Raw genomic sequence first — 25,753 nt, 5'->3', positions numbered from 1 at the left:
ATGGCTGAGTACAAGCTTCAGGTGTCAACAGGTGACATGCCAAGTGCAGGAACATGGGATCATGTTTCTGTCACTCTAATTGGAAGTGACGGAGAGAGTGAGAAAACTGATCTGGACAACTGGGGTAGAGACTTCTGCACCGGGAAAGTAAGTTAAATCCACCTACACGACACTCTAAAATGTATTAACATACTAAAGGATATTACATCCACAAGGTGACCAGGCCTTTCCTGTCAGGGCTTCCTTCCACTCTCTGGATCAATATCCTTGAGGTGGTCAGTCCAACAAACTCCTTATACTCTTTTAAATCTCTCATAAAGGCCCATTTCTACTGGTTCGCTTTCTCCTTGGTCCAGATTTTTCTGTCTATTTGAATCATTCCTTATTTTATTTGACATAGTTTCTACCTAATCAAAATTTGATCAACACCAATTTTTCAGTTAAGATGAGCAGATTTCTGCTAGAACAAATCAATTACATTTTTGTGGATCACATCTATCATCTGAAAAAATCTACCATGTTTCAGCAAATTTCAACCTCTTGTTTTGTTTCGGTGTGGTGGTTGTCCCACTTTCACCAGCCAGCTGCCATGTTTGTCTATCTCTGTGTACTGGGAAACGCTTGTGAGACTGATAACATCAAACCCAACCCTTTTCAACAATGTCACACTTACTTCACTGTTTATATTTACATTAACTCTTACTTCCAGACCGGGACCTACACGGTGAAAACCAGTTCGTCTCTTGGGAAACTTCTGCTGGTCAAAGTGGATAAGGATCCCTTTCTCCATTTCCAAGAAGACGAGTGGTACTGCTCCACCATAGAGGTGACTACTCCAGAGGGAGTTGCCATTCTCTTCCCCTGTCACAGATGGATTTCCAGGGGAGAGTATGTGGAGCTGAGAGGAGGGAGAGGTCTGATATTTCATTATAATTCATTTTATAGATCTTTTTTATTAAACATTCTATATTTTTTTGGATATATTAAATCCTCAAATTTTTTGACATTTGAAATTTGTCTTCCTTAACGTTCTTTTCACTTCTCAGCCATGAAGTATTTTGAGGATGACCAGCCGCTGTTGATTGAACATCGGAAAAAAGAGCTGACACTTCGAAAGAGCTTGTACCAGTAAGTGTGCAGCACAGTACGTCCTGTACCTAAAGATCCAGGCATGTCCGCTTTGAGACAATTTACTTTTATGTAACTTTGTTCATGCGAGTAATTTTTTTTCAGGTGGAAGCCTCTAGCTGAAGGACTACTCCACACTAGCAGTTTTGAACATGCGTCTGAACTACCAGCTGAAATCCGCTTCTCTAAGGCCAAAGTGGACAAAATTGAAGACGCAAACAAACAACTGTGGGTCAACTGTAAATACAAATTTTCAACACAAACTGGTTCCAATATACTCACGCTCTTTTTTTCTCTTTCCCTTTTCGCTTGTCATAAATAAGTGGAATGAAATTCCACTCTGAGGGAATGGTCGGATCCACCTGAAAAATGGAAAAATCTTGACGACCTGAAAAGACTCTTTAAATTGCAAAAGACACCAATGTCAGGTATTTCCTATTTTCCAGTACTTCAGATTAGATCATAGATTTCCTCCACAGAAATGTCTTTTCCTCTCTGGTTTCACAAATCAGAGGTGGCTGTGGCTCAGGGGGTTGAGGTTGTCTTACTAATCAGAAGATCGGAGGTCTATTACCTGGCGTCTGGTGGCTGTGAATGTGACTGGAGAATCGCTGTAGAAATACAGTAACAAGTGGATACATGTTAGGATGTGGGAAACACAATTATCAGTTCACAAGTGATCTAACAGAAATTGGCAGATTGGTAATCATTTAAATCTCCAAGGCTGATATTATACAGCCTATATATGGACTCATTGCTGTAAACCACACATGTTAATTGACTAAGCCTACATCCAAAGTAAAAACAATTATTCATACGTTATAATATACAGGGTAAATGTTTCCAACATACTGCCCGATATCATGAAAAATAATGCACCTACGATGTGACAAACATTTATATTATGAACAGTTGTATTTAGGTGCACTGAAAAAAGAAAATTGAATACAGTATATATGTATATATAACATTGTCATAGTTATCGAGCATTAAATAATTGAAATTGTTAAGTAAACATCTAACGACAGTTTATTTTCCCACAGGCAAATGCATCATTCCACATCCCTTGTTATGGTTGTTGTATCTCAAATTTCAACAAGGAAATCTATTGAAATCAGCTGATAATGTTGAAAACATTTTCTTCTTTTTCGTGAAATAAAAACTTATGTCTTCTGTTTTTTTATACACATTAAAAAAAACATGAATTTTATATGAATAGGATCATGTCGTACATCAAACCTGAGCAGATTAAACCTTATATCTCTGTTTCTTTTTTTTCAGAGTACGTTGCAGAGCACTGGAAGGAAGATGACTTTTACGGATACCAGTTTCTGAACGGAATCAACCCCACTTTGATCAAGCGCTGCTCAGAGCTTCCCCAAAACTTCCCTGTCACAGAGGAGATGGTGAAGCCGTTCCTGGCTGAGGGCAGCAGTCTGCGGAGGGAAATTGTGGTAAGAAAGAAGAGAAAATTAAATAATCTTTTCTCATCCTCAATCCTTGAATCATTGATTCAGATCTAAAACAGCAATTTAACATTTGTTATCGTGATGCAATTTCTCTTTGAGCAACATTGAGAGACAAATGCATGTTTTTGTAACAAGCAGAGACAACAAACAACATCGAACACAATTTATTAGCGACAATTAATTTAAAACTCTGCCTCACCAGTGGTGACAAAGCCCAAAAGGGCAGTACACATCACATCTTTTTTAAGTCTTTACACTGGCTACCTGTTAGTATTGAAAAAGACTATAGAATGTGTGAATGTGTAATACTGTTACTGGTACAGATAGTTTAAAGTTGACTGGGTCACAGACTTACTGGGGAGCACTTTCAAACACAGGGATCCAAGAACCATTTAACCATTTATCAAGGTCACAATAGGTGGATGGAAGATAAACAACTGTTATTAATTCATAGAAACAAAAATTATAAAATAAATAAAATATAAATTAAGTTGCTTACATATGTGAAACATCCACAAAACCAACAAAGCACCTGAAATGCATGTGGTTTTTGAAGCGGGGGGAAAGACCCCTCAGATTTGTTGATAATTAGTTTGGCTTTAATGTAGTGTTTTATAATTTATGGTTACATTTTATATATTTAATTTCTTAACTTTGTTTGATTGCTGTCTTTTCCAATATTGATTGCTTTGGTATGCATTAGTCTTTAAATCTTTAAGTCTTTAAAATAACATCTTTGTACTTCTTTTCAATTCATTTATACCATCCTATGTTTTGTCAATCACCTGTAAAGCACTTTGAATTTGTTTAGTTTGAAAGGTCTGATTTAAGGTTGATTGGTCCATTGATTGATTACAAATCTGTGTTGCATCTTGATTCCTTCCCATACAGAAAGGCAATATATATTTCTCTATGACCAAAAGAAGCTGGATGGAATCCCCCCTCATGTCTACAATGGAGAATCTCTGACTGTGACTTCTGGTCTCTGTTTGTTCTACTTGAACCCAGAAATTAAACTGATGCCAATTACAATACAGGTATATCTAGATGAAAATCGAGTGTGCTCATTGAATCATATTATTTTCCACATTGCATTATTATTTGTATTACATTTTTTCAGGGTTGCCACAGTTACTTTGAAAAAGTAACTCAGTTACTTTACAGACTACTTGATTTTAAAAGTAGTTTAGTTACTTTACAGACTACTTGATTTTAAAAGTAACTAAGTTAGATTACTAGTTACTTTCTTAGTTACATTTCGCAGCTGCTGACAACACCCCCGCCGGCTCAACATAAAAATGACAACCGGTTTTGCCAACAGTCACTTTATTAGTGGATTTTTAACAGCAATGTACACAACAACAATGTACAATGTAACTTAAAAACTAATTCTTGAAAAAATACATGTTTTTATAAAAACAAAAGTCTTCCTTGAATTAACTTAACTTAAATACTTCTTTTTTTTATAAAACAATAAAAAATAAAATAAAGACAGTATTTCTTGACTTCACTTGACATAAATACTTGTTTTTCTAAAATAAAATTAAGACAGTCTTTCTTGACCTGACATATTTAACTGTTAACACTGTAATGGCAAAACTTACTATTTATACATTGGTTATAAATGTAACTATTAAATTCTTTTCAACATGTTTTATGAACATTGTACCTGTTGTTCACAGCATTAGAGAAGCAAGGAGTGGTTTTACAAAACAAGAGCATAAAACCACATGTAGGCTGATATCATGTCTACATGTGTAACTTTGGACTAATCTTATGTTGTTATCGCATGTAATGAGTGAAACAGTGGAGTGGGGCGAGTGGTCTGCACCAGGTCTCAGTCAGCTGCTAGGCGCCGGCCGAGGTGCACCGCCGGGGGGGGGAACGGAGCGGGCGACGTAGCTTAGGTGATCCGCGAGAAGGGCCCGGCACGCGGCCAGAGTCGCCGCCGCCGACCGGTCCCCTACGACGGCCCGCCTTCCGCACCGGCGACGGACACAACCCCTCGGTCCAAGAGAGAGGAAGCCCCCGCACCAGAGACACCGTGAGGCGCAGCGGACGAGGACCCCCCCCCCCCAAAAATACGTCGCGGCGGGCCGCACACCGAGCCTCCGGCTGCGCGGAGCGGAGGGCGGCTGCTCCCCCATCCGCGGCACGAAATCAAATATATATTTTACTATTGACAAAATAGTAACGCACAGTGACTTGGACAAGTAACTTTAATCTGATTACTGGTTTGGAAATAGTAACGCGTTAGATTACTCGTTACTGAAAAAAGTAGTCAGATTATAGTAACGCGTTACTAAGTAGCGCGTTACCGGCATCACTGCATTTTTTCAATAGTCTGTTTCACTTTTCAAGAATTTAAAAGTCAATATTTTGTCATCACATTCCAGCTGCATCAACAGCCCTCAGAGAAGAATCCCATCTTTCTGCCCAGTGACCTGGAGACCGACTGCTGGCCAAGATGTTTATCAAAAACGCAGATTCACTTGATCATGAAGCCGTCCATCACCTCATGAATACTCACTTCATGGGAGAGGTCTACAGTGTTGCCACTCTGCGCTGCTTCCCTGTGATTCATCCCCTCTACAAGGTTTGACGACACAGCTGAGATCACTCTGCTCCTCAGTGTGTTTTTCTTTTGGATCTGAACTGATGTTTGACTGGTATTTAAGGTTTTTGTTCATGAGTTGAGGGAAACCTGTTTTGTTATGGTTTTGTCTTCTCTTTGCTGATCAACACAGCCAGGGCGTGTTGCTGTTTATTTCCTTGTTTGTTATAAATATATATCACAAAAACTACAGAACAGATTAAGTTGGTGAGAAGGATATAGTATGGGTAAGGGAAGAACCCATTAGTTGTTGTAGATTCTGTGCCATTCTGGCTGAAATTAGCATCTTAACTTGACGTTTAAAATTTTCCCCTCTTTCTCTTTAGCTGTTGATTCCACACTTCAAGTCTACTTTCGACATAAACGTTGGAGCCCGTACAAGTCTGGTTGGACCTAATGGGAAGCTTGAAATAGTAAGGCTCTTTCACACATGTAAAACAAAGCCGGACAATTCTATTCATCTTGATCTGTTGAAAAACTGAATTTCTATGAGATTCACAACAAAGGTATATTTGTCTAATCGTACATATTTCTGAATAATTTATTATTAGAGTACAACTGGAATTGAAGGGATGATAGAGATCATGAGGAGGTCCCTCCGTGAAATGACCTACAGCTCCGTCTGTCTGCCAGAGAACATCGCTGCACGAGGACTGGAGTCAATCCCCAACTACTACTACAGAGATGATGGATTGAAGCTGTGGTCCATCATCAACAGGTAACTTCAAATTTAGGTAATAAATATTGCAGATAAGTTCACTGATCTGTTTTACAATCAGCAGCTTGAGTTCAGTAAAGAAGTGGTGCAGCATGTATGAGACAGGAATACATGTATTTACATACTGCTGAATTTGTTTTGTTTTTATTTTTGTATTAGAAATGTCATCAAAGCAGCCACTAGCTGGTGGTGAATCCTGTGGAAGAATTTTACATACTTTTCACTAGGTGGCTGGTTGGAGAAACTCCAGGTGTCGATTGAGATGCCTTGGCTTCACTTTTGGGGAGCTGTCATGATGTCCATGTTTAAATTCAGTCTGTGGGTTTTGATAGGGACTTCTTTTTTCCACATTCTTCCACATAATAACTCAGAATTCTATTGTTTTGTGTTAACCAGCTTTGTGAGGGCAGCAGTGGAGTACTACTATCCCTCAGACGCTGACGTCTGTAAAGACACAGAGCTGCAGGATTGGATCTGTGAGATATTCACCTACGGCCACTTGGGAAACTATGCCTCAGGTTTTTAACCCGTGTTCTGTATACAACATATAGTCCAATGTCCAATGCAAATTCTGAATGCCAAACATTAACTAATGATGGTGGTGCCGCCGACAGGATTCCCACACTGCTTTCATTCCATTGAGGACTTGATAAGATTCATCACCATGGTCATCTTCACAGTGTCGGCTCAACACGCAGCAGTCAATAATGGACAGGTGAGGCAAGAGTGAAAAAGTTAGGACACTGGAATATGTACTGAGGTTTGTTTTCACATTTAAAGTATATGGGACGTGGGGCAGATGTGTAATCTGCTTCTTCAACCATGAGGTTTAATTTCCCACATTTACATCACTTACATGTATTTTTTTAATGAGATTCATCCGATTCAATTATTTTGACATCACATTTGCCACAACCTAACTACATGAAATAAAATAATGCATCAATACAAAAATGTTTAATCATACATTACATGCATGTTGAAACTTCTCTCATCATCTAGTTTGACTACTACTTCTGGACGCCGAATGCCACATTGCTATTGAACAAACCTCCTCCGACCACCAAGGGGCAGTCAAGCATGGAGACAATAATGGAGACCCTCCCGAATGTTGGAGAGACTGTTGCCATATCAGTGTTGATAAATATACTTTCAGGCAAATACAGTGGTGCTGTAAGTTTTATTTAAATATTAATGCATTTGTTAATCCATACTTGTATAATTGAATAAGAATTTGTCATTTTTTCCACCATGATAAACTTAATGATAAGCCGCTTTAATATTTCTGTCTCGACTTTGTCATTGGCAGATTCCTTTGGGTCAATATCCTGAGAAAAGATTTGACGAGCCTGAGCTAACACAGGTGATTCTGGAGTTTCAAGCGGACTTGTCAAAACTCGGTGAAAAAATCGCAAAGAGAAACTCGCAGCTTGAATTTTCCTATGACTACCTGCTCCCTTCTCGCATTGAGAACAGCGTGTCTATTTGAGAAAGTCAGAGAGATCAATTCTGTATCATTAACCAACTGTATTTCATCCTGGGAGGTGTTTTTGTTGTGGGTAGGTGTTGCATGATTTGATAAAATATTTGTGTTATGTAGGTCTGTGGTGTGGTTGTTCAGCAACAACTTAATTGATGGTTTCATGTCATTTTTTCATGTTATGTTTTCTGAAACGCCTCTGTGTATAAGTACTGGCTTTTTAGGACTTTGAGGCAGTTCAACTTTGAGCACCCTAGCTTGTTGTGTAACCTCTGCAGAGCTTCCTATTAAAAAGACTCAAAGGCAACTCCAGTCTGAGAATCTCATTATTTCAAATCTCAAGATGAATTTCCATCACACGGTCATATTTGCAACGTCCCTTCAGTTTTATAACATGATAACATCATGTGTGATTTATCAATTCAAGTGCATGACTGATGCACATGTTGAAACCATTATGTTAGGGCTCTTTATAATAAATACAACTGGACAGAGATGCATCTGACATTTTGGGATGGTGAGGACACTTTGGGACAGTGGGGACATATTGGGGAAAGTTAGGAAACATTGGGACAGTGCAGACATGCTGGGCAAAGTGACGACATGTTGGGGGAAGTAAAGACATGTTGGGGAGCAAGGGACACTTTGGGGAAAGTTAGGAAACATTGGGACACTGCAGACATGTTGGATAAAGCTGAGACATGTTGGGCAAAGTGACGACATGTTGGGGGAAATTAAGACATGTTGTAGAAACTGAAGACATGTTGGGGAAGATGACATTTTGGATAAAGTGATGTCACTTTGGGTACAAGAGGACATTTTGGTTAGGATAAGGGGCCAGGAAATGCACTATACCAATCTGTGTCCTCACTAAGATAGAATTACAAACATTTGTGTGTTATATTTAGACGACACCAAACACTATGGACTACACTGAATACTAACCGCGCTATAATCTAACAGGGGCTAAAATAACCGTGCCGTGTTAAACACCCTTGAGCATGTTGTTCAGATTTGGGGTCATTCTGGCTCTGGACAGTGCGGACGTGCAGCTCTTGGTCCTGGGCTCTCGGGAGGAGATGGGTCGGTGGGACCAGGACAGAGCGGTGCACATGAAGCCCGCACACGACGTTCAATTCAGCAACCTGGCTCTTTGACTTCACTGCACATCTTCTATTAAATATCAATGGAGTTTTGTAGTAAAAGTAACTCTTCGATGTATCAAATATTTCATTGCATGTAAAAATGTCTACATTGTGATACTGTATATACTCTGTTCACTGTGTTTATAATTATTCATATACTGTGTATTCAATTTCTTTCTACCTTTTAATGGCGTGTACAGAACATGGTGTACATGGTGTATGACTGCTGTGAGTCCAAAATGAAAATGTGAATCGATGAATCAACATGTGTTGCAGAGATATTAGAGGAGTCAATATGAATTGGGCTCAAGGAAAAAATATCTATTCAGTCAAATCACTACTATGTTAAGTTCATTGTGAATTCACAAGCAAATCGTATTTTTCCATTAATCAAAGCTAAAATGGATATAGGTCTGTATTGATATACCACTCAAAGGGCTTTACAATATAGTCTAACCACGCGCACAAACACTCATACAGTGCATATATGTGCGTTCTACATCACTCATACAGCGGCATTAACTCGTAACTCTCCACAGGCCAGTTAGAATTCATTGATACTTTATTGCTATGTGTATTTCAATGCAAGAAAGAATGTGAATGGTAATAATATCAGGTTAGCCATCTGAAAATTAACATTGACAAGTCTGAACTACTTTTCCTTCCAAGGAATGGCTCTCCTGCCCACGACCTGACTATTACCTTTGACAACTCCGTGGTAGCCCCTACCAAGACTTCTTGGAACCTGGGTGTGACACTCGATAGTCCCCGCCCCAACAAAATGGGCACAGTTCAACATGTGTATTTACATAACATACACATGAACATTCAATTCACATTACATTCAGGAATTTCTGATGTGCAATAAAAAATCTTTTTCGTGACATTTTTTCAAAATTCAATTCAACATAATTTCCGCCTCACATTTCCTCCCCCTGGTCGCGCGCACCACCTGTTATGCTCTTTCTCGGGATTGCATCATCATTATGTGTTTTTAGATTCCCACACAACTGCTTTGGGTACTTTGTCATTTTCCAAGTGTGAACACACAACTGAATCGATACCCATTACATTCTGAGTATGAAGTTAAGAGAGGAATCTGTTTTATCCACATGAAAGGTTGTGACCTCTTTCATATCAAGCTGGGATACTTCCTAACAAGGTTGACACTGACATCTAGTGGTTAAACATAATGACAGCAGCCATACAAGACAGGCCCAAAGCTGTTTTAAACCATTTCATGGTTTTAATCTCATATTAATTCAAATAAAGTGTAAGGAGAATACTTTTAGAAATAGATATTTGACAATATTCATGTTCAGTACTTTGGCATTAAATTGTTTTCCCTTTCCATTTATTTAGCAGGACGGTGGATTTGGTCGCAGTCCCATTCAGGAGCTCTCCACACCCTCAGCTCTGAAGATGGAGAAGGATCATATTCACTGCATCTCCTGTGTCAACCAGAGGTGCATGGTCAGACCTGAACCAGGCGTTTCTTGTGATCTCATCTCATGTCCTGATGTGTGTGGGGCAGTATTTCACTCCCGCAAAGCTGGCGTGCACCATCTTCTTTGCCGACTACTGAGGGTCCCCTGTCTGAACAGTGGCTATGGCTGCTCCGCCATGCTGGTTCGCAACCAAATGTATGGACACCTCGAAGTGTGTCCGGCCGGTGTGGTGTGCTGTACTATGGAGTGGAACAGATGGCCCATTAGCTGCCTGGACTATACCTCCTATGAGAGCCTTAGTCGCGGGGTGGAGGAGGTGGAGCAGTTGGACATGGCACTCGCTCTTTAGGATCAGCGTACACTCCTAGAGTCCCTCAAGGTGATTTCCATGGCACCTACTGCAGAGGGACACTTGTTCCAGTTGGTAAGGAGACCAAGGTAAAGAACTCGCCAGCGCCTGCCCCAGGTTCGGAGCACTTCGGTAAACTGTATGAGGCCACAGTTGAGACTGCAAGAAGTTTAGCTGCTGCTTTAGACTTTGTTAGCAGTGCTGGTTCTGTTGATAGCAGCTCAGTGTGTGTAAACAGAGGAGCTGCTGGGCAGGAGAGTAGATCGAGCAGCAGCACAGACCTTCAGAATGGACAAGAAGCCAAAGCAGAGGCTGACGGTGTGATGAAAAGAGAGATGGAGGAGAAAAGTGTTTGTTCTAGCTGTTCAAGTGGAAACTGCGCTCCTAAAACAAAGGGACCTCAGTCAGGAGCAATATGGGCCTGTTAAGATGCAGCTTCTTCTGCTGAGGTGCAAGGTGCCATGAATGCTGGTGTTTCTCAGGAGGCAGCGTCTCCTCAAATGTTGTCTCCACTGCATGTCAGCCCAGGTTTTGCACAGAGGGCTGGTCACGTGGTCCTGGAAGACAGGGGGCTAGTCCTATTAGAAAGCCATGTGTCTGAGCGGAGGTTCCACAACTACCAGTATTTCAGAGGTCAGAGCCAATATCCGTTACCAAATGGACGGATAGGTTTCCAACCAGACAGGTCATCATATAGATTGCGACCCAAAATGGAGGACAAGGCAGTGGATACCTCTGATCTGGAGCAGGATGACGACCCAATGGGTCTAGGAGAGATTGATTTGATCACAGCAGCACTGCTCTTCTGCTTAGAAGAGTCTAGGGAGTGTAGGAGGATCTCTGACACAGTCTATGTTGATGGCTACTGCGTCAACTTTGGCACACAGACGTTCACTTTCCCCGCAGCAATCTTGGTAACAAACACGAGAGTGGGTGACATGGCCTCTGCATCTGCCTGTGATCATGCTGCCCCCCAGCTCGCCTACCCAAGCCCTTTCCGCACCCTCCGCCTCGGACTTGTCCTGGAAGCTCTGGAGGTGGAGGCGGTCCCACATAACCGTTACCTCCCTTCAAACCCCCGCTACCAACACATGTTCCCCTTCGTCTGTGGCCAGTCATTCCGCCGGGACCAGTTTTCTTCCCATTTCACCAATGTCCACGGTGACATACATGCTGGTCTCAATGGTTGGATGGAGCACCGCTGTCCACTAGCCTATTATGGCTGCACATTTTCCCAACGGAGGTTTTACCCATCCACCCAGGGGGCCAAGGTGGTTCACGACAGACACCTGAGGTCCTTCGGGGTTCAGCCTTGCCCGAGGGCCAAACTTCCAAATGACTCCCAGTCTGACCAATTTAGCGGGCTTCCCAATGAGATATTTTGGCACATAGCTGGGTTCCTGGACAGTTTCAGCCTGTGTCAGCTGTCACTGGTTTCCCGGACTATGAGGGAGGTGTGTGCCAGTCTCCTGCAGACCAGGGGTATAGTGGAGCTCCAGTGGGAGCGGGGACAAGGAACTGGTGCTCATGGCACTGTGTCATGGCAGATCAAAAATAGAGTGAGTAGAAAACTACATCTGTAAACATGAACTCTCTCTAAATTACTTAAACTCGTCACAAAGATGTGTGTGCTTCTGCAAGTGGAAACATTCCAAATAGCTGCCAATAGCCCAAATCATACTATGAATACGAATTATTTGTGACCACATCTCATAGAGTTATACAGTTAAATTTATAAAGGAAAAGTGATAATTTATTTTTGTGCCAAGAAGATTAATTCCATTGTTGTCTGTTTGATGTATAAGCCAGCAGCTAGTTACTCAGGAAAGTAGGGCTCTATCCATAGGCATTAAAATCTGCATACCACCACCTCTAAGGCTTGTTACGAGTAAAGTTAAGAACGAGTTGTTTAAAACACACAAATAAATCTGCAATCAATCAACGTAGTGCCCCTCTTCACCCAAACATCCTTTTCTATTCACTGTTTCAGGTGTGGAGATTCAGCACTGCCTTCAGCCCCGTGTCGTCCTGGGGTTTCACCGATCTCCCCAGCATGTCGGACCACCTGAAGAAGTGCCACTACAACACGGTGGAGCACAAGACGGAGCCCATCCCCCTTCCTGCCATGTGCACCACACGCGACGGACCATCGCTGCGTCGTGTCCTGCGTCCCGTGTACACCTGACCAAATGGGGCTGACCGCCCGCAGAATCACTGTAGTATTACGTGGATGGTGCAATTTCAACGTTTTTCAGTTTTGAATAAGCAATGAACTCTTCCTGCATTACACAATAGATATGAAGAAGCCTTAATGAATGAAATAACACTTTACCTGTCACAACGTGTTTGTGGGCAATTCCCACGTTGACGAAAAATACATATTAACCTTGTAGCTTTGCATGAGTTTTTTGCTGAATATGCACCTGGTGAGATAAAGTCTATTTTCTTGAAGACAAATACGCACAGTAGATTTATATTATTCTATTTGATGTAATGAAAAGAGATTTAAAAGTTTCCACTGTCTGGTCGTCAAGTTGTAGCCTTGAAGAAAAAGCAGGTTATTGGTTATTGCATTATTTCTGTGTGACAGAAAGTTATGCCAGCACTGTACAAGATTTACTTGTGTCTCCTCTTTCTCGTCTTACTGATCCCGATTTATGATGTCAACCCCAATGCAAGTCTGCGTCTGTAGGACAGAGTCAAATAGATGGATATTAATATGAGGATAGCTCCATAAATGCATGTGATTTGCTACCATTCAATAAAATCTTTTCAGCCTTCTACATGTTTTCTTGAAGCTTCCTCCGGTTATCGTTCAGGCAGGGTTTTGTCTACGTTATCACAGATTTTCCTGGAAGATTCTTGCATTCCTAGAAATCTGATATCTAGGAGAGAAATGCATTCGATCGATGAGGCGATTTTGAACATCCAGCAGCTGTGTCCGGGCACAGTTGGACTTGTCTGATTAAGTTTGTCACACTTCTCACACCGCTTCATATTGAGCGTGGGAAAAATCACCACATAGAGATCGAGAGGGCTCAAAGGTATCGGATGCGCCGCAGGTGACTCCTCTACAGGTGAGCATTAAGAAGATGAAACAATTAATATGCCATTACTTTAATCTATAGACTTTCCCAGAAATTGAATCAATAAAGTAAAGTATTTACCTTAACTCTCCACAGGCCAGTTAGAATGCATTGATTCTTTATTGCTATTTGTATTTCACTGCAAGAAAGGAGTGTTAATGATAACAACACCAGGTTAGGTTAGTGTGCCAGTTCCCAGCATGACCAACCCTATTATTATCAGTACCAGGAAGGAAAGTTGCAGCGTTGAATGCAAATCAGGTCATTACCTGAGGCCCTGACCTGATTCAACCCCGAGAGTGGCTGATTACACAATAAATAATGGTTGAGTAGGGTCCCCATGCAGGTCACTTAAAGACCCAAAAGTTTCTGGAAACCGCCTTGCCAAAAGGCCACATCTCACCTTATCAGAGGAGTCCGGTCTTTGAGTACAAAGTCAGTACTTTTGAGTTAACACATGTAAACAGATGTGAACTAGTGCAGACACAGCGACAGGACAAACCTTAGCAAATAAGTGTCATATCCTGGTGTAAAGGACTTCAAGCTGACGAAAAAAAAACAGAAACACAGGCTCCACCACCTTTGGACCGTGGCCTGCGCGCTAGTTCAGGCTGCCAATCAAGCTGCGCTGCTCCAATCATGTGACATTCCTCACTCTCCACAACCATCTATAATACAAATATTTAAGCAGAGAGAAATTTCCCATCATCCCCTTTGCTCGCTCTGCTGCTGCAGTATTGCCTCCAGTTGCTTCAGCCCCTCCACCACCCCAGCATCCACCTGTAGGCTACAAGAGGGTTACAAGTATTTGCTCATCACTCCCATCCTTCCTGTGCAACCATATGGGGGAGGGATTAAGTTGGAGCCTAGATGCCAAACACTAAACCTGTTCTGGTGCCATGAACGTTAGATGGTGTGTTGTCTGACTGAACTATTGTGAATGACAAATAGAGCTGTGGTCTTGTAAAAGTCAGAAAAAGGTTGGAGGGTTGTGAGGAGAAGTGGCAGAGAACAAGAAAACAGAGCACAGAGAGGGAAAGTCTGGACCGGATCCACTGAGTGACCATGGCTGAGTACAAGCTACAGGTGTCAACAGGTGACATGCCAAGTGCAGGAACATGGGATCATGTTTCTGTCACTCTAATTGGAAGTGACGGAGAGAGTGAGAAAACTGATCTGGACAACTTTGGCAAAGACCTCTGCACCGGGAAAGTAAGTTAAATCCACCTGCACGACACTCTCTAAAAAACAAGCAAATTTCACCCACTTGTTTTGTTTCGTAGGTTTACTCAAGGTGTGGTGTTTGTCCCACTTTCACCAGCCAGTTGCCATGTTTGCCTATATCTGTGTAACATTAAACCCAGCCCTTTTCAACAGATGTCGCACTTACTTTACTGTTTATATTTACATTAACTCTTACTTCCAGATTGGGACCTACACCGTGAAAACCAGTTCATCTCTGGGGAAAGTTCTGCTGGTCAAGGTGGAGAAGAATCCCCGTCTCTTTACCCTAGAAGACGAGTGGTACTGCTCCACCATAGAGGTGACGACTCCAGAGGGAGACGCCATTCTCTTCCCCTGTCACAGATGGATTTCCAGTGGAGAGTATGTGGAGCTGAGAGGAGGAAGAGGTCTGATATTATATTATTATTCATTTTACAGATCTTTTTTATTAAAGATTATATATTTTGGGGGGAGATTAAATTTTCACATTTTATGACAGTTGAAATTTGACTGCTGTAACGTTCTTTTCACCTCGCAGCCATGAAGTTTTTTGAGGACGACCATCCCCTGTTGATTGAGCACCGGAAAAAAGAGTTGACACTTCAAAAGAGCTTGTACCAGTAAGTGTGCAGCACAGTAGGTCCTGTACCTAAAGATCCAGGCAGATCCGCTTTGAGACAATTTACATTTATGTAACGTTGTTCATTGATTTTTTTCAGGTGGAAGCCTCTCGCTGAAGGACTACTCCACATTAGCAGTTTTGAACATGAGTCTGAGCTCCCATCTGAAATCCGCTTCTCTAAGGCCAAACTGGACGAAATGCAAAACACAACCAAACGACTGTGGGTCAACTGTAGATAAAGATTTACAACACAAACAGGTTCCAATATACTCACGCTCTTTTTTTCTCTTGTCTTAAATAAGTGGATTGAAGTTCAAATTTAAGGGAATGGTCGGATCCATCAAAAAATGGGAAACTGTCGACCACCTGAAAAAACTCTTTAACTTCAAAAAGACACCAATGTCAGGTATTTCCTATTTTCCAGTACTTCAGATTAGATCATAGACTTCCTCAACAGAAATGTCATGTCCTCTCTGGTTTCACAAATCAGAGGTGGCTGTGGCTCAGTAGGTAGAGGTTGTCTTACTGACCAGAAGTTCAGTGGTCTAATACCTGACGTTTTTTTCAGAGTACGTTGCAGAGCACTGGAAGGAGGATGACTTTTACGGATCCCAGTTTCTGAACGGAATCAACCCCACTTTGATCAAGCGCTGCTCAGAGCTTCCCCAAAACTTCCCTGTCACAGAGGAGATGGTGAAGCCGTTCCTGGATGAGGGCAACAGTCTGAGGAGGGAAATTGCGGTAAGAAAGAAGAGAAAATTAAATAATCTTTTCTCATCCTCAATCCTCAATCCTTGAATCATTGATTCAGATCGAAAACAGCAATTTAACATTTGAGGCTTATTGTCATAGTGATGCCATTTCTTTTTGAGCAACACTGACAGACAAATGCATGTTTTTGTAACAAGCAGAGACAACAAACAACATTCTACACAATTTATTAGCGACAATTAATTTAAAACTCTGCCTCACCAGTGGTGACGAAGCCGAAAAGGACAGCACACATCACACCTTTTCAAAATCATTACACTGGCTACTGGTATTGAAAAAGACTTTAAAAACGATTATAGAACGTGTTGATGTGTAATACTGTTACTGGTACAGAGAGTTTAAAGTTGACTGGGTCACAGACCTCCTGGTGAGCACATTCAAACACAGGGATCCAAGAACCATTTAACCATTTATCGAGGTCACAATAGGTGGATGGATAAATGGATGATTTTTCTCTACGACAAACATGAATTAATTTATACTTACAAAATTTAGTTGCTTACATATGTGAAACAGCCACAAAACCAACAAAGCATCTGAAATACATGTTGATTTTGAAGCTGGGGGGAAGGACCCCTCAGATTTGTTAATATTTAGTTTGGCTTCAATGTAGTGTTTTATAATTTATGGTTTAATTATACATATATTTAATTTCCTAATTTTGTTTGATTGGTGTCTTTTCCATTATTGATTGCTTTGGTATGAGTTAGTCTTTAAATCTTAAAATGTATTTACCTATTTTCAATTCCTTTTTACCATCTGTTGTGCAATAGGAGTAGACTTGACGTTGGCTAATTATTAATAATCATGAAATATGATTAAAATAATAAAAATTATCTATCAAAAATAATTAAATTATTAATTGAAGATGATCAGTAATCAAATAACAATAAAACCACTAATGAGAAAATAGGAATTATCAATTAGAAAGTACAAGCTATCAATTAACAATGATAAGGTTATCAACCAAGAATAATGAAAATAATTAGTCAAAAACAATAAAATTATCAATTTAAGAATAATACTATCTATATTAATAATTGAGAAAGGGGGCACCACCCTGGTTTCCAGGGACCAACATATCAAGCTATAATTATCAGTCTCATAATGATAAATGTCAAATTAATAATGTCAATATTTTAATATTAACGATTACTTAATAAACAGTGAAGGCTTCTAAGTTCGAGCACAGGCAATCATAATCCAGCTGTATTCACACACTTATGCACAAAAAATCACAGACTACAGATACTTTAATTACAAAAGTATTTATTAAAAAGGGGAAATAAAGTTATGTTATTCAATGATTTATCATTTTAACAAGCTCCGATATTTCAAAGATAAACACAGCAGCAGCACTTATCACAATTCAGACAATACATGTAAAACCGGCGGTCTACCTATGTATGTCTGTCTCTATGTGTGTGTGTGTGAAATAAAGTTAGTGTTATTTAATGATCCATCATCTTAACAAACTCCCATATTTCAAAGATCACAACAGCAGCAGCATTTATCACAATTAAGAAAACACATGTATTCATCTATGTGTATCTGTGTGTGTGTGCATCTGTCTATGTCTATCAAAATGTGTGTGTGTGTGTGTGTGTGTGTGTGTGTGTGTGTGTGTGTGTGTGTGTGTGAGAAAAAGAAGGGGGGCATGGCGATGACGCAGTCACATAGTGACGACACATCCAAGATGGAGGCCGACAATGTTAGGCTTAAAACTACAAAACAAAATGGCGGGTTCGTTATGAATTTAGAGCCAGAATTGAGGGCGGGTCTACCGATGAATAATCTCCATTGGCCGCCGGACCACGTGTGAGGCACAAAGGAGGAGGTGGAACAAAGGATTCTTTGTTCTGGTTTAGCTTTGGCTTCAAAATGGCGGCCAGATGTTTTCAGGCCCTTTAAATATAGATTTAACTGTTACATGAACTGTATTCTAAATACAGATCGGAACGGGTGTATAGGTCGGTTTAGAAGGAGAGAGAGAGAGAGAAGGCATGCAAGGAGAGTTCAAAGAAGCTCTTAAAACACGCCAGAGATAGATTAACAGTGATTTAACCACTCAGCCCCAAGCGGACGTTGTGGGCTGAGGTTCTGATCGGTAAACTCACTGCAGACTAACACAGACGTTAACAGCGTGGCTGGAGGCTTTCCTCGCGGCGCTCAACCACTAACACAAAACCCGGAAATGAACCGGAAGTAGCGGCTCGTAGTAGCCGGTTAAACAATGAGACTCAGCGGTCTCGCAACAAATACAATCAAATATTAAACAATATACTACGTATCTGCCCAGATAATCAAGTCTCTTACTGTACAACCCTCGCGATGTGCCTGCGCGTCTGCGCGAATGTGTCGGGGGCCAGTGAATCACGTGGTCTCTCTCACGAGCGGAGCTCCGGGCTCGGCCGCTGGACCGGAAAAGGAAGCGAATTATTCGTGCTGTCTTGACGGAATGAAACTTCGTCTTCTTCTGTAACAGCGGAGAACATGCTGTTTTACAGGAACGGAGTGGATTGCCTCTTACTCCTCAGCGGGATGAACGTCGCGCTTCTGCAGGGGACGGCTGGTTTTAAGCCGTTTGTAGATCGTTGGAAAAAAGAAAAGTCTATGGAAGTGTCGGAGTCCGTCCAGCGGGGCACTTCCTGTTTCGGTCTTTCAAGTTAAGACAGCAAAAAGTCCTATCAAGATAAAACTTTGACTGAGATAAAAGAAGAAAATGAAACGACTTCAAATAAAATGATATTAAACAAACGTCTAATCGCCTCCTTAGTTACTGAGTCGTGTGGTTAGACCTCTTGAGGTCAGAAGACAACTTGAGCAGCGTGGAAAAGAGGCAGTTTTCTGGGAGCACAGGGGTTTTGTTCTACCTGGGAGGTACCTGCCGCCCTGGAGGAGGGGTCAAGGGTCAGTGTTGCCCTCAGCCAATTAGATGTCAGGGTCCCGACCTTAGTGGGCGGGGATTCGACCTCAGTGGGCGTTTCAGAGTCTCATTTGGGTTTTTGCAGAGCGGCCTGCAACATCTCCCCACCAGGGCCTGCTGGAGGGGGGGGCACAGTGGGGTTCAGGAGATGCTTTCCCCACCAAGGTGAGGCTCCAGGCTGTCTAGAGAAGGTGTGACTTAAGACTGAAACTGGTTGAACTGGTTTCAGCTGGGCCTTGTAGGCCTCAAGTATTTACAACCTATTGTTTGATGGTCACTCAGGACCTCACCCCCAACACATCTTATGTTTTGTCTATCAACTGTAAAGCACTTTGAACTGCACTAATTTAGTTTGAAAGGTCTGATTTAAGGTTGATTGATCCACTGATTAATTACAAATCTGTGTTTCATCTTGATTCCTTCCCATACAGAAAGGCAATATATTCCTCTATGACCAAAAGAAGCTGGATGGAATCCCCCCTTATGTCTACAATGGAGAATCTCTAACTGTGACTCCTGGTCTCTGTTTGTTCTACTTGAACCCAGAAAACAAACTGATGCCAATTGCAATACAGGTATATTTATACGAAAATCAAGTGTCGTCATTGAATCACATTCTTTTCCAAATTACTTTATGGTTTTTCTTTAATTTTTGCAAAAGTCCTGTTTCACTCTTCAAACTTCAAAGTCAATGTCTTTCGTCACATTCCAGCTGCATCAACAGCCCTCAGAGAAGAATCCAATCTTTCTGCCAAGTGACCTGGAGACAGACTGGCTGCTGGCCAAGATGTTTATCAAAAACGCAGATTCACTTGATCATGAAGCCGTCCATCACCTCATGAATACTCACTTCATGGGAGAGGTCTACACTGTTGCCACTCTGCGCTGCTTCCCAGTGATTCATCCCCTCTACAAGGTACGACGACACAGCAGAGATCACTCTGCTCGTACATGTGTTTTTCTTTTGGATCTGGACTGATGTTTCACTGGTATTTAAGGTTTTTGTTCATGAGTTTAGGGAGACCTGTTTTGTTATGGTTGTGTCTTCTCTTTGCTGATCAACACAGCCAGGATGGTCTGTCTGCTGTTTATTTCCTTGTTTACAGATTTAGTTGGTGTGAAGGATATAGTATGGGTCAGGGAAGAACCCATTTTTGTTGTAGATTCTGTGCCATTCTGGCTGAATTAGCATCTTAACTTGACATTTAAAATGTTCCTCTCTTTCTCTTCAGCTGTTGATTCCACACTTCAAGTCCACTCTTGACATAAACATTAGAGGCCGTGTCAGTCTAATGGGACCTAATGGGATGTTTGAAAAAGTAAGGCTCTTTCACATATATAATACAGTCAAAGCCGGACTATTCTATTCATCTTGAACTGTTGAAAAACTGAATTTCTATAAGATTTACAACAAAGCTATATTTGTCTAATGGAAAATATTTCTGGATAATTTATTATTAGAGTACAGCTGGAGTTGAGGGGATGATAGAGATCATGAGGAGGTCCCTCCGTGAAATGACCTACAGCTCCGTCTGTCTGCCAGAGAACATCGCTGCACGAGGACTGGAGTCAATCCCCAACTACTTCTACAGAGATGATGGATTGAAGCTGTGGTCCATCATAGACAGGTAACTTTAAATTTAGGTAATAAATATTGTAGATAAGTTCAATAATCTGTTTTACAACGAGCAGCTTGTCTTCAGTAAAGAAGTGGTGCAGCATGTAGGAGACAGGAATTAATGTTTTAATACTCTGCTGAGATTTTTTTTTTTTCATTTTGTATTAAAATGTCATCAAAGCAACCACTAGCTGGCGGTGAATCCTGTGGAAGAGTATTACACACTTCTTTTTTCCGAATTCTTCCACATAATTACTCAGAATCCCATTTTTTTGTATCAACCAGCTTTGTGAGGGCAGCAGTGGAGTACTACTATCCCTCAGACGCTGACATCTGTAAAGACACAGAGCTGCAGGATTGGATCTGTGAGATATTCACCTACGGCCTCTTGGGAAACAAAGCCTCAGGTATTTAACCAATGTTCTGCATACAACATATAGTCTATAAAAAATGTCCGATGCAAATTGTGAATGCCAAACATTAACTAATGATGGTGGTGCTGCCGACAGGATTCCCACACTGCTTTCATTGCATTGAGGAATTGATAAGATTCATCACCATGGTCATCTTCACAGTGTCCGCTCAACACGCAGCAGTCAATAATGGACAGGTGAGGCAAGAGTGAATAAGTTAGGACACTGGAATATGTGCTGAGGTTTGTTTTCACATTTCAAATATATGGGACGAGTGGCAGATGTAGAATCTGCTTCTTCCACTATCAGGTTTCATTTCCTACATTTACATCACTTTTTTTGTAACTTTTAATGAGATTCAGTCGATTCAATTATTCAGACATCAAATTTCCCAAACCTAACTACATGAAATAAAATAATACATAAATACAAAAATGTTGAATCATACATTACATCCATGTTGAAACTTCTCTCATCATCTAGTTTGACTACTACTTCTGGATGCCGAATGCCACCTTGATATTGCACAAACCTCCTCCGACCACCAAGGGGCAGTCAAGCATGGAGACAATTATGGAGACCCTCCCGAATGTTGGAGAGACTGTCGCCATATCAGTGTTGATAAATCAACTTTCAGATGAATACAGTGATGTTGTAAGTTTTATCTAAATATTAATGCATTTATTAATTCATACTTGTATAATTGAATAAGAATGTCATTTTTTCCACCATGATAAACTCTGCCGCTTTAATATTTCTGTCTCGACTTTGTCATTGGCAGATTCCTTTGGGTCAATATCCTGAGACAAGATTTGACGAGCCTGAGCTTACACAGGTGATTCTGGAGTTTCAAGCGGAGTTGTCAAAACTCGGTGAAGAAATCGCAAAGAGAAACTCGCAGCTTGAAGTTCCCTATGACTACCTGCTCCCTTCTCGCATTGAGAACAGCGTGTCTATTTGAGAAAGTCAGAGAGATCAATTCTGTATCATTAACCAACTGTATTTCATCCTGGGAGGTGTTTTTGTTGTGGGTAGGTGTTGCATGATTTGATAAAATATTTGTGTTATGTGGGCCTGTGGTGTAGTTGTTCAGCAACAACTTAATTGATGGACGTAGGAAAGAATAGCTTAAATTCCTTTGACTTTATTACACAAAAAGGGGATGTATAATTTAACTTTTTACTCTTTACTAACATTGAGTTTAAGCTTTTTCCATTCCTGTAATGGTGTGTAATTTGATGGATGTAGGAAATAATTCCTTATTTGGCGGTGTCTTAATGCTGTGACCTTGACAAACTGTATGCCCTTATTCGGTAATGTTTCCTACTGCAACAGCGACCGGACACAGCAGATAGACAGATGATGATTTCATGTCATTTTTTCATGTTATGTTTTCTGAAACGCCTCTGTATAAGAATTGGCTTTTTAGGACTTTGAGGCAGTTCAACTTTGAGCACCCTTGCTAGTTGGTTAACCTCTGCATAGCTTCCTATTAAAGACTCAAAGGCAACTCCAGTCTGAGAATCTCATTATTTCAAATCTCAAGATGAATTTCCATCACAAGCTCATATTTGCAACCTCCTTTTAGTTTTATAACATCTTGCGTGATTTATCAATTAATGTCCATCAGAAGTGCATGACTGATTGTTACGGTTTAGATGGAGAGATGGACCCAAATGCAGAGATTATAAAGTAAAAGGTAATTTAATTAAATAAGTTATTTAACAAAACAAACAAAACAGTAACACTAACAGGTAACAAACAAAACATGAGGCTTACGCAGGGATACAAAGCTCAGGAGATGAGGACAGCACCATGGAAGACAGGAGGGTAGATGAACAAACACCGCAGGAAACACAGACAATCCGACAGAGGACAAAGGGAAGACAGAGGCTTAAATACACAGGGAAGGCAGGGGCAATTGAACACAGGTGAAACACATGAGGGCAGGGCTGACGATCACAGACAGGAAGTGAAGACGGAGACAACACACAAGGAACAGAGACTACAAAATAAAAACAGGAAACAGAAACAGGGTGTGCAAACATGAAAACAACTAGAACACACACAACAGAGATTTACTAAACAGAAAACACTTTTACAATTAAACTTAAATTGCCAGACTGTTACACTGATGCAAATGTTGAAGCCATTATGTTAGGGCTCTTTATAATAAATACATTGGGACACTGCAGACATGTTGGGTAAAGCTGAGACATGTTGGGCAAAGTGACGACATGTTGGGGGAAATTAAGACATGTTGTGGAAACTGAAAACATGTTGGGGAAGATGACATTTTGGATAAAGTGAGGACACTTTGGTTATGAGAGGACATTTTGGTTAGGATAAGGGGCCAGAAAATGCAGTATACCAATCTGTGTCCTCACTAAGATAGAATTACAAACATTTGTGTGTGTGTTATATTTAGATGACACCAAACACTATCGACTCCACTGAGTACCAACCGCGCTATAATCTAACAGGGGCTAAAATAACCGTGCCGTGCCGTGTTAGACACACGTGACCATGTTGTTCAGATTCGGGGTCATTCTTGCTCCGGACTTGCAGCTCTTGGTCCTGGGCTCTCGTGAGGAGATGGGTCGGTGGGACCCGGACAGAGCGATGCACATGAAGCCCGTACACGAGCTTCAATTCAGAAACCTGACCCTTTGACTTCACCGCACATCTACTTTTAAATATCAGTGGAGTTTTGTCATAAAAGTACCTCTTCGAAGTATCAAATATTTCATTGCATGTAAAACATTCTACATGCAAAATTATAAATATATTATTCTGCAAATATTAGTACATTATTATTGAATCTATAGAGGAAATTTGATCTAGACACTGCTAGGCTTCATCGTACTTTCTTTTCAACTTGGTTTTTGAACACTATCTGTTGTTTGTCCCTGACCAGCTGCTTCACGTGAACGAGCTCTGATCTCACTGTGAGTGTTTCTCTAAGCGAGTGAATGAGGGCGGGGCAGAATGGCGGGGCCTGTGTGTGTGCGCTGTCTGGGAGCGCGCACCCACACACACACACACAAACACACGCACAAAAAGCACACAACCACACACACATTCGCCTGCTCCTGGAAAATATGTGCGACATGCACAACACTGCACAGGGAGCCACTGCAGAGGGGCTGAAGAGCCGCATGCAGCTTCAGAGCCGTGGGTTGCCGACCCCTGGCTCCGGCGAAACAACAATTTGTTTACTGTTCCGCTGTTAAAAAGATGCGGCCGACAAAACAATAGTTCGGCTATAACATTAGTTCCGCCTCACATTTCCCCCTGCTGGTCACGCGCCGCACATGTTATGCCCCCGACACAGTTTGATAATCGCTGCTTTAGATAGATGCTGCACAACATCAGGAGACTACGTCCCCTTCTCAATCAGAAGGTGGCGCAGGTTCTGGTCCAGGCCCTGGTCATCTCACGCCTAGACTGTTGCAACTCCCTCCTGGCAGGTCTACCTGCTAGCACCGTCCGACCTCTGCAGCTCATCCAGAATGCAGCGGCTCGACTGGTCTTTAACATACCCAAATTCACTCACACTACTCCTCTCCTCCGCTCCATTCACTGGTTACCAGTGGCTGCAGTCTACATCCAAAACATGATCAGTCGTTACACCCCATCCGGTTCACTCCACTCTGCATCTGCCAATCAGCTTGTTGCTCCCTCACTGCGAGCTAAACTCACAACTGTTTACTGTCCTGGCTCCTAAATGGTGGAATGAGCTCCCCAATGACATCAGGACAGCAGAAAGTCTATACATCTTCCACCTTACACTAAAAACACACCTGATCCGACTATACCTTGAATAAAAGTTTAAACTAACAATTTAGTAGCACATAAATGGCACTTACTTATAGCACTTTGTAATTTGGCTTTCTTGATTCTTGTTGTTCTGGGTTTGTATCCTCATGGTTGATACACTTATTGTAAGTCACTTTGGATAAAAAAGTCGCATAAATGTAAAGTAATGCAATGCAAGGTTAGGTAAGTGTGCTGGGTCCCAGCATGTCCAACACTGTTATTATCAGTACCAGGCAGGAATGTTGCAGCGCTGAAGGCAAATCAGGTTATAACCTGAGGCCCTGACCTCATTCCACCCCAAGAATGGCTGATTTCATAAGAAATAACAGTTGTTTAGGGTCCCCATACAGGTCTCTTAAAGTCCCCACAAACACAGGTTCAACCACCTATGGAGCGCGCCTGCAAGCTAGTTCAGGCTTCCAATTCGAGCTGCGCTGCTCCAATCATGTGACATACATCATTTGACATACCCCACTCTCCACAACCATGTATAATACTCACCCACCTTATCGGGTGGTCTATTTAAGCTGGGGACATTTTCCATCATCCCCTTTGCTCGCACTGCTGCTGCAGTAGTGCTACCAGTTGCTTCAGCCCCTCCACCATCCCAGCATCCACCTGTAGGCTCCAACAGGGTTACAAGTATTTGCTCAACATTCCAATTCTTCCTGTGTAATCATATAGGGGAGTGATTAAGTTGGAGCCTAGATGCCAAACACTAAACCTGTTCTGTTGCAATAAACGTCAGATTGTGAGTTGTCTGACTGAACTTATGACCAAATGAGGTGTGGTCTTGTAAAGATCTTAAATAGGGTGCAGGGTTGTGAGGAGAAGAGGCAGAGATCAAGAAAACAGAGCACAGAGAGGGAAAATCTGGACCCGGTATTTTGTTAGTTCTTCTGGACCGGATTCACTGAGTGACC

General features: G+C 41.5%; 1 protein-coding gene and 2 pseudogenes across 1 annotated transcript; all 3 read left to right on the top strand.

Moving 5' to 3' along the window:
• LOC133024674 (hydroperoxide isomerase ALOXE3-like) lies at positions 1-7,418 on the top strand (annotated as a pseudogene).
• A 2,537-nt stretch (positions 7,419-9,955) lies between these two features.
• On the top strand, positions 9,956-13,132 carry LOC133024564 (F-box only protein 30-like; annotated as a pseudogene).
• Positions 13,133-14,321: 1,189 nt separating this feature from the next.
• LOC133024467 (hydroperoxide isomerase ALOXE3-like) lies at positions 14,322-21,972 on the top strand. The gene is made up of 14 exons (XM_061091580.1): positions 14,322-14,649; positions 14,864-15,068; positions 15,200-15,281; positions 15,381-15,503; positions 15,586-15,689; positions 15,852-16,024; positions 19,412-19,555; positions 19,693-19,896; positions 20,213-20,299; positions 20,442-20,608; positions 20,884-21,005; positions 21,108-21,208; positions 21,495-21,665; positions 21,793-21,972. The coding sequence occupies exons 1-14, from the start codon at positions 14,503-14,505 to the stop codon at positions 21,970-21,972; spliced, it is 2,010 nt and encodes a 669-aa protein (XP_060947563.1). The 5' UTR covers positions 14,322-14,502.
• Positions 21,973-25,753: the final 3,781 nt, after the last annotated feature.

The sequence above is a fragment of the Limanda limanda genome, chromosome 18 (genome assembly GCF_963576545.1).
Source record: "Limanda limanda chromosome 18, fLimLim1.1, whole genome shotgun sequence".
Classification (NCBI taxonomy): Eukaryota; Metazoa; Chordata; class Actinopteri; order Pleuronectiformes; family Pleuronectidae; genus Limanda; species Limanda limanda.
Note: the sequence above shows the minus strand (reverse complement) of the source record. Positions and strands in the feature narration are given on the sequence as shown.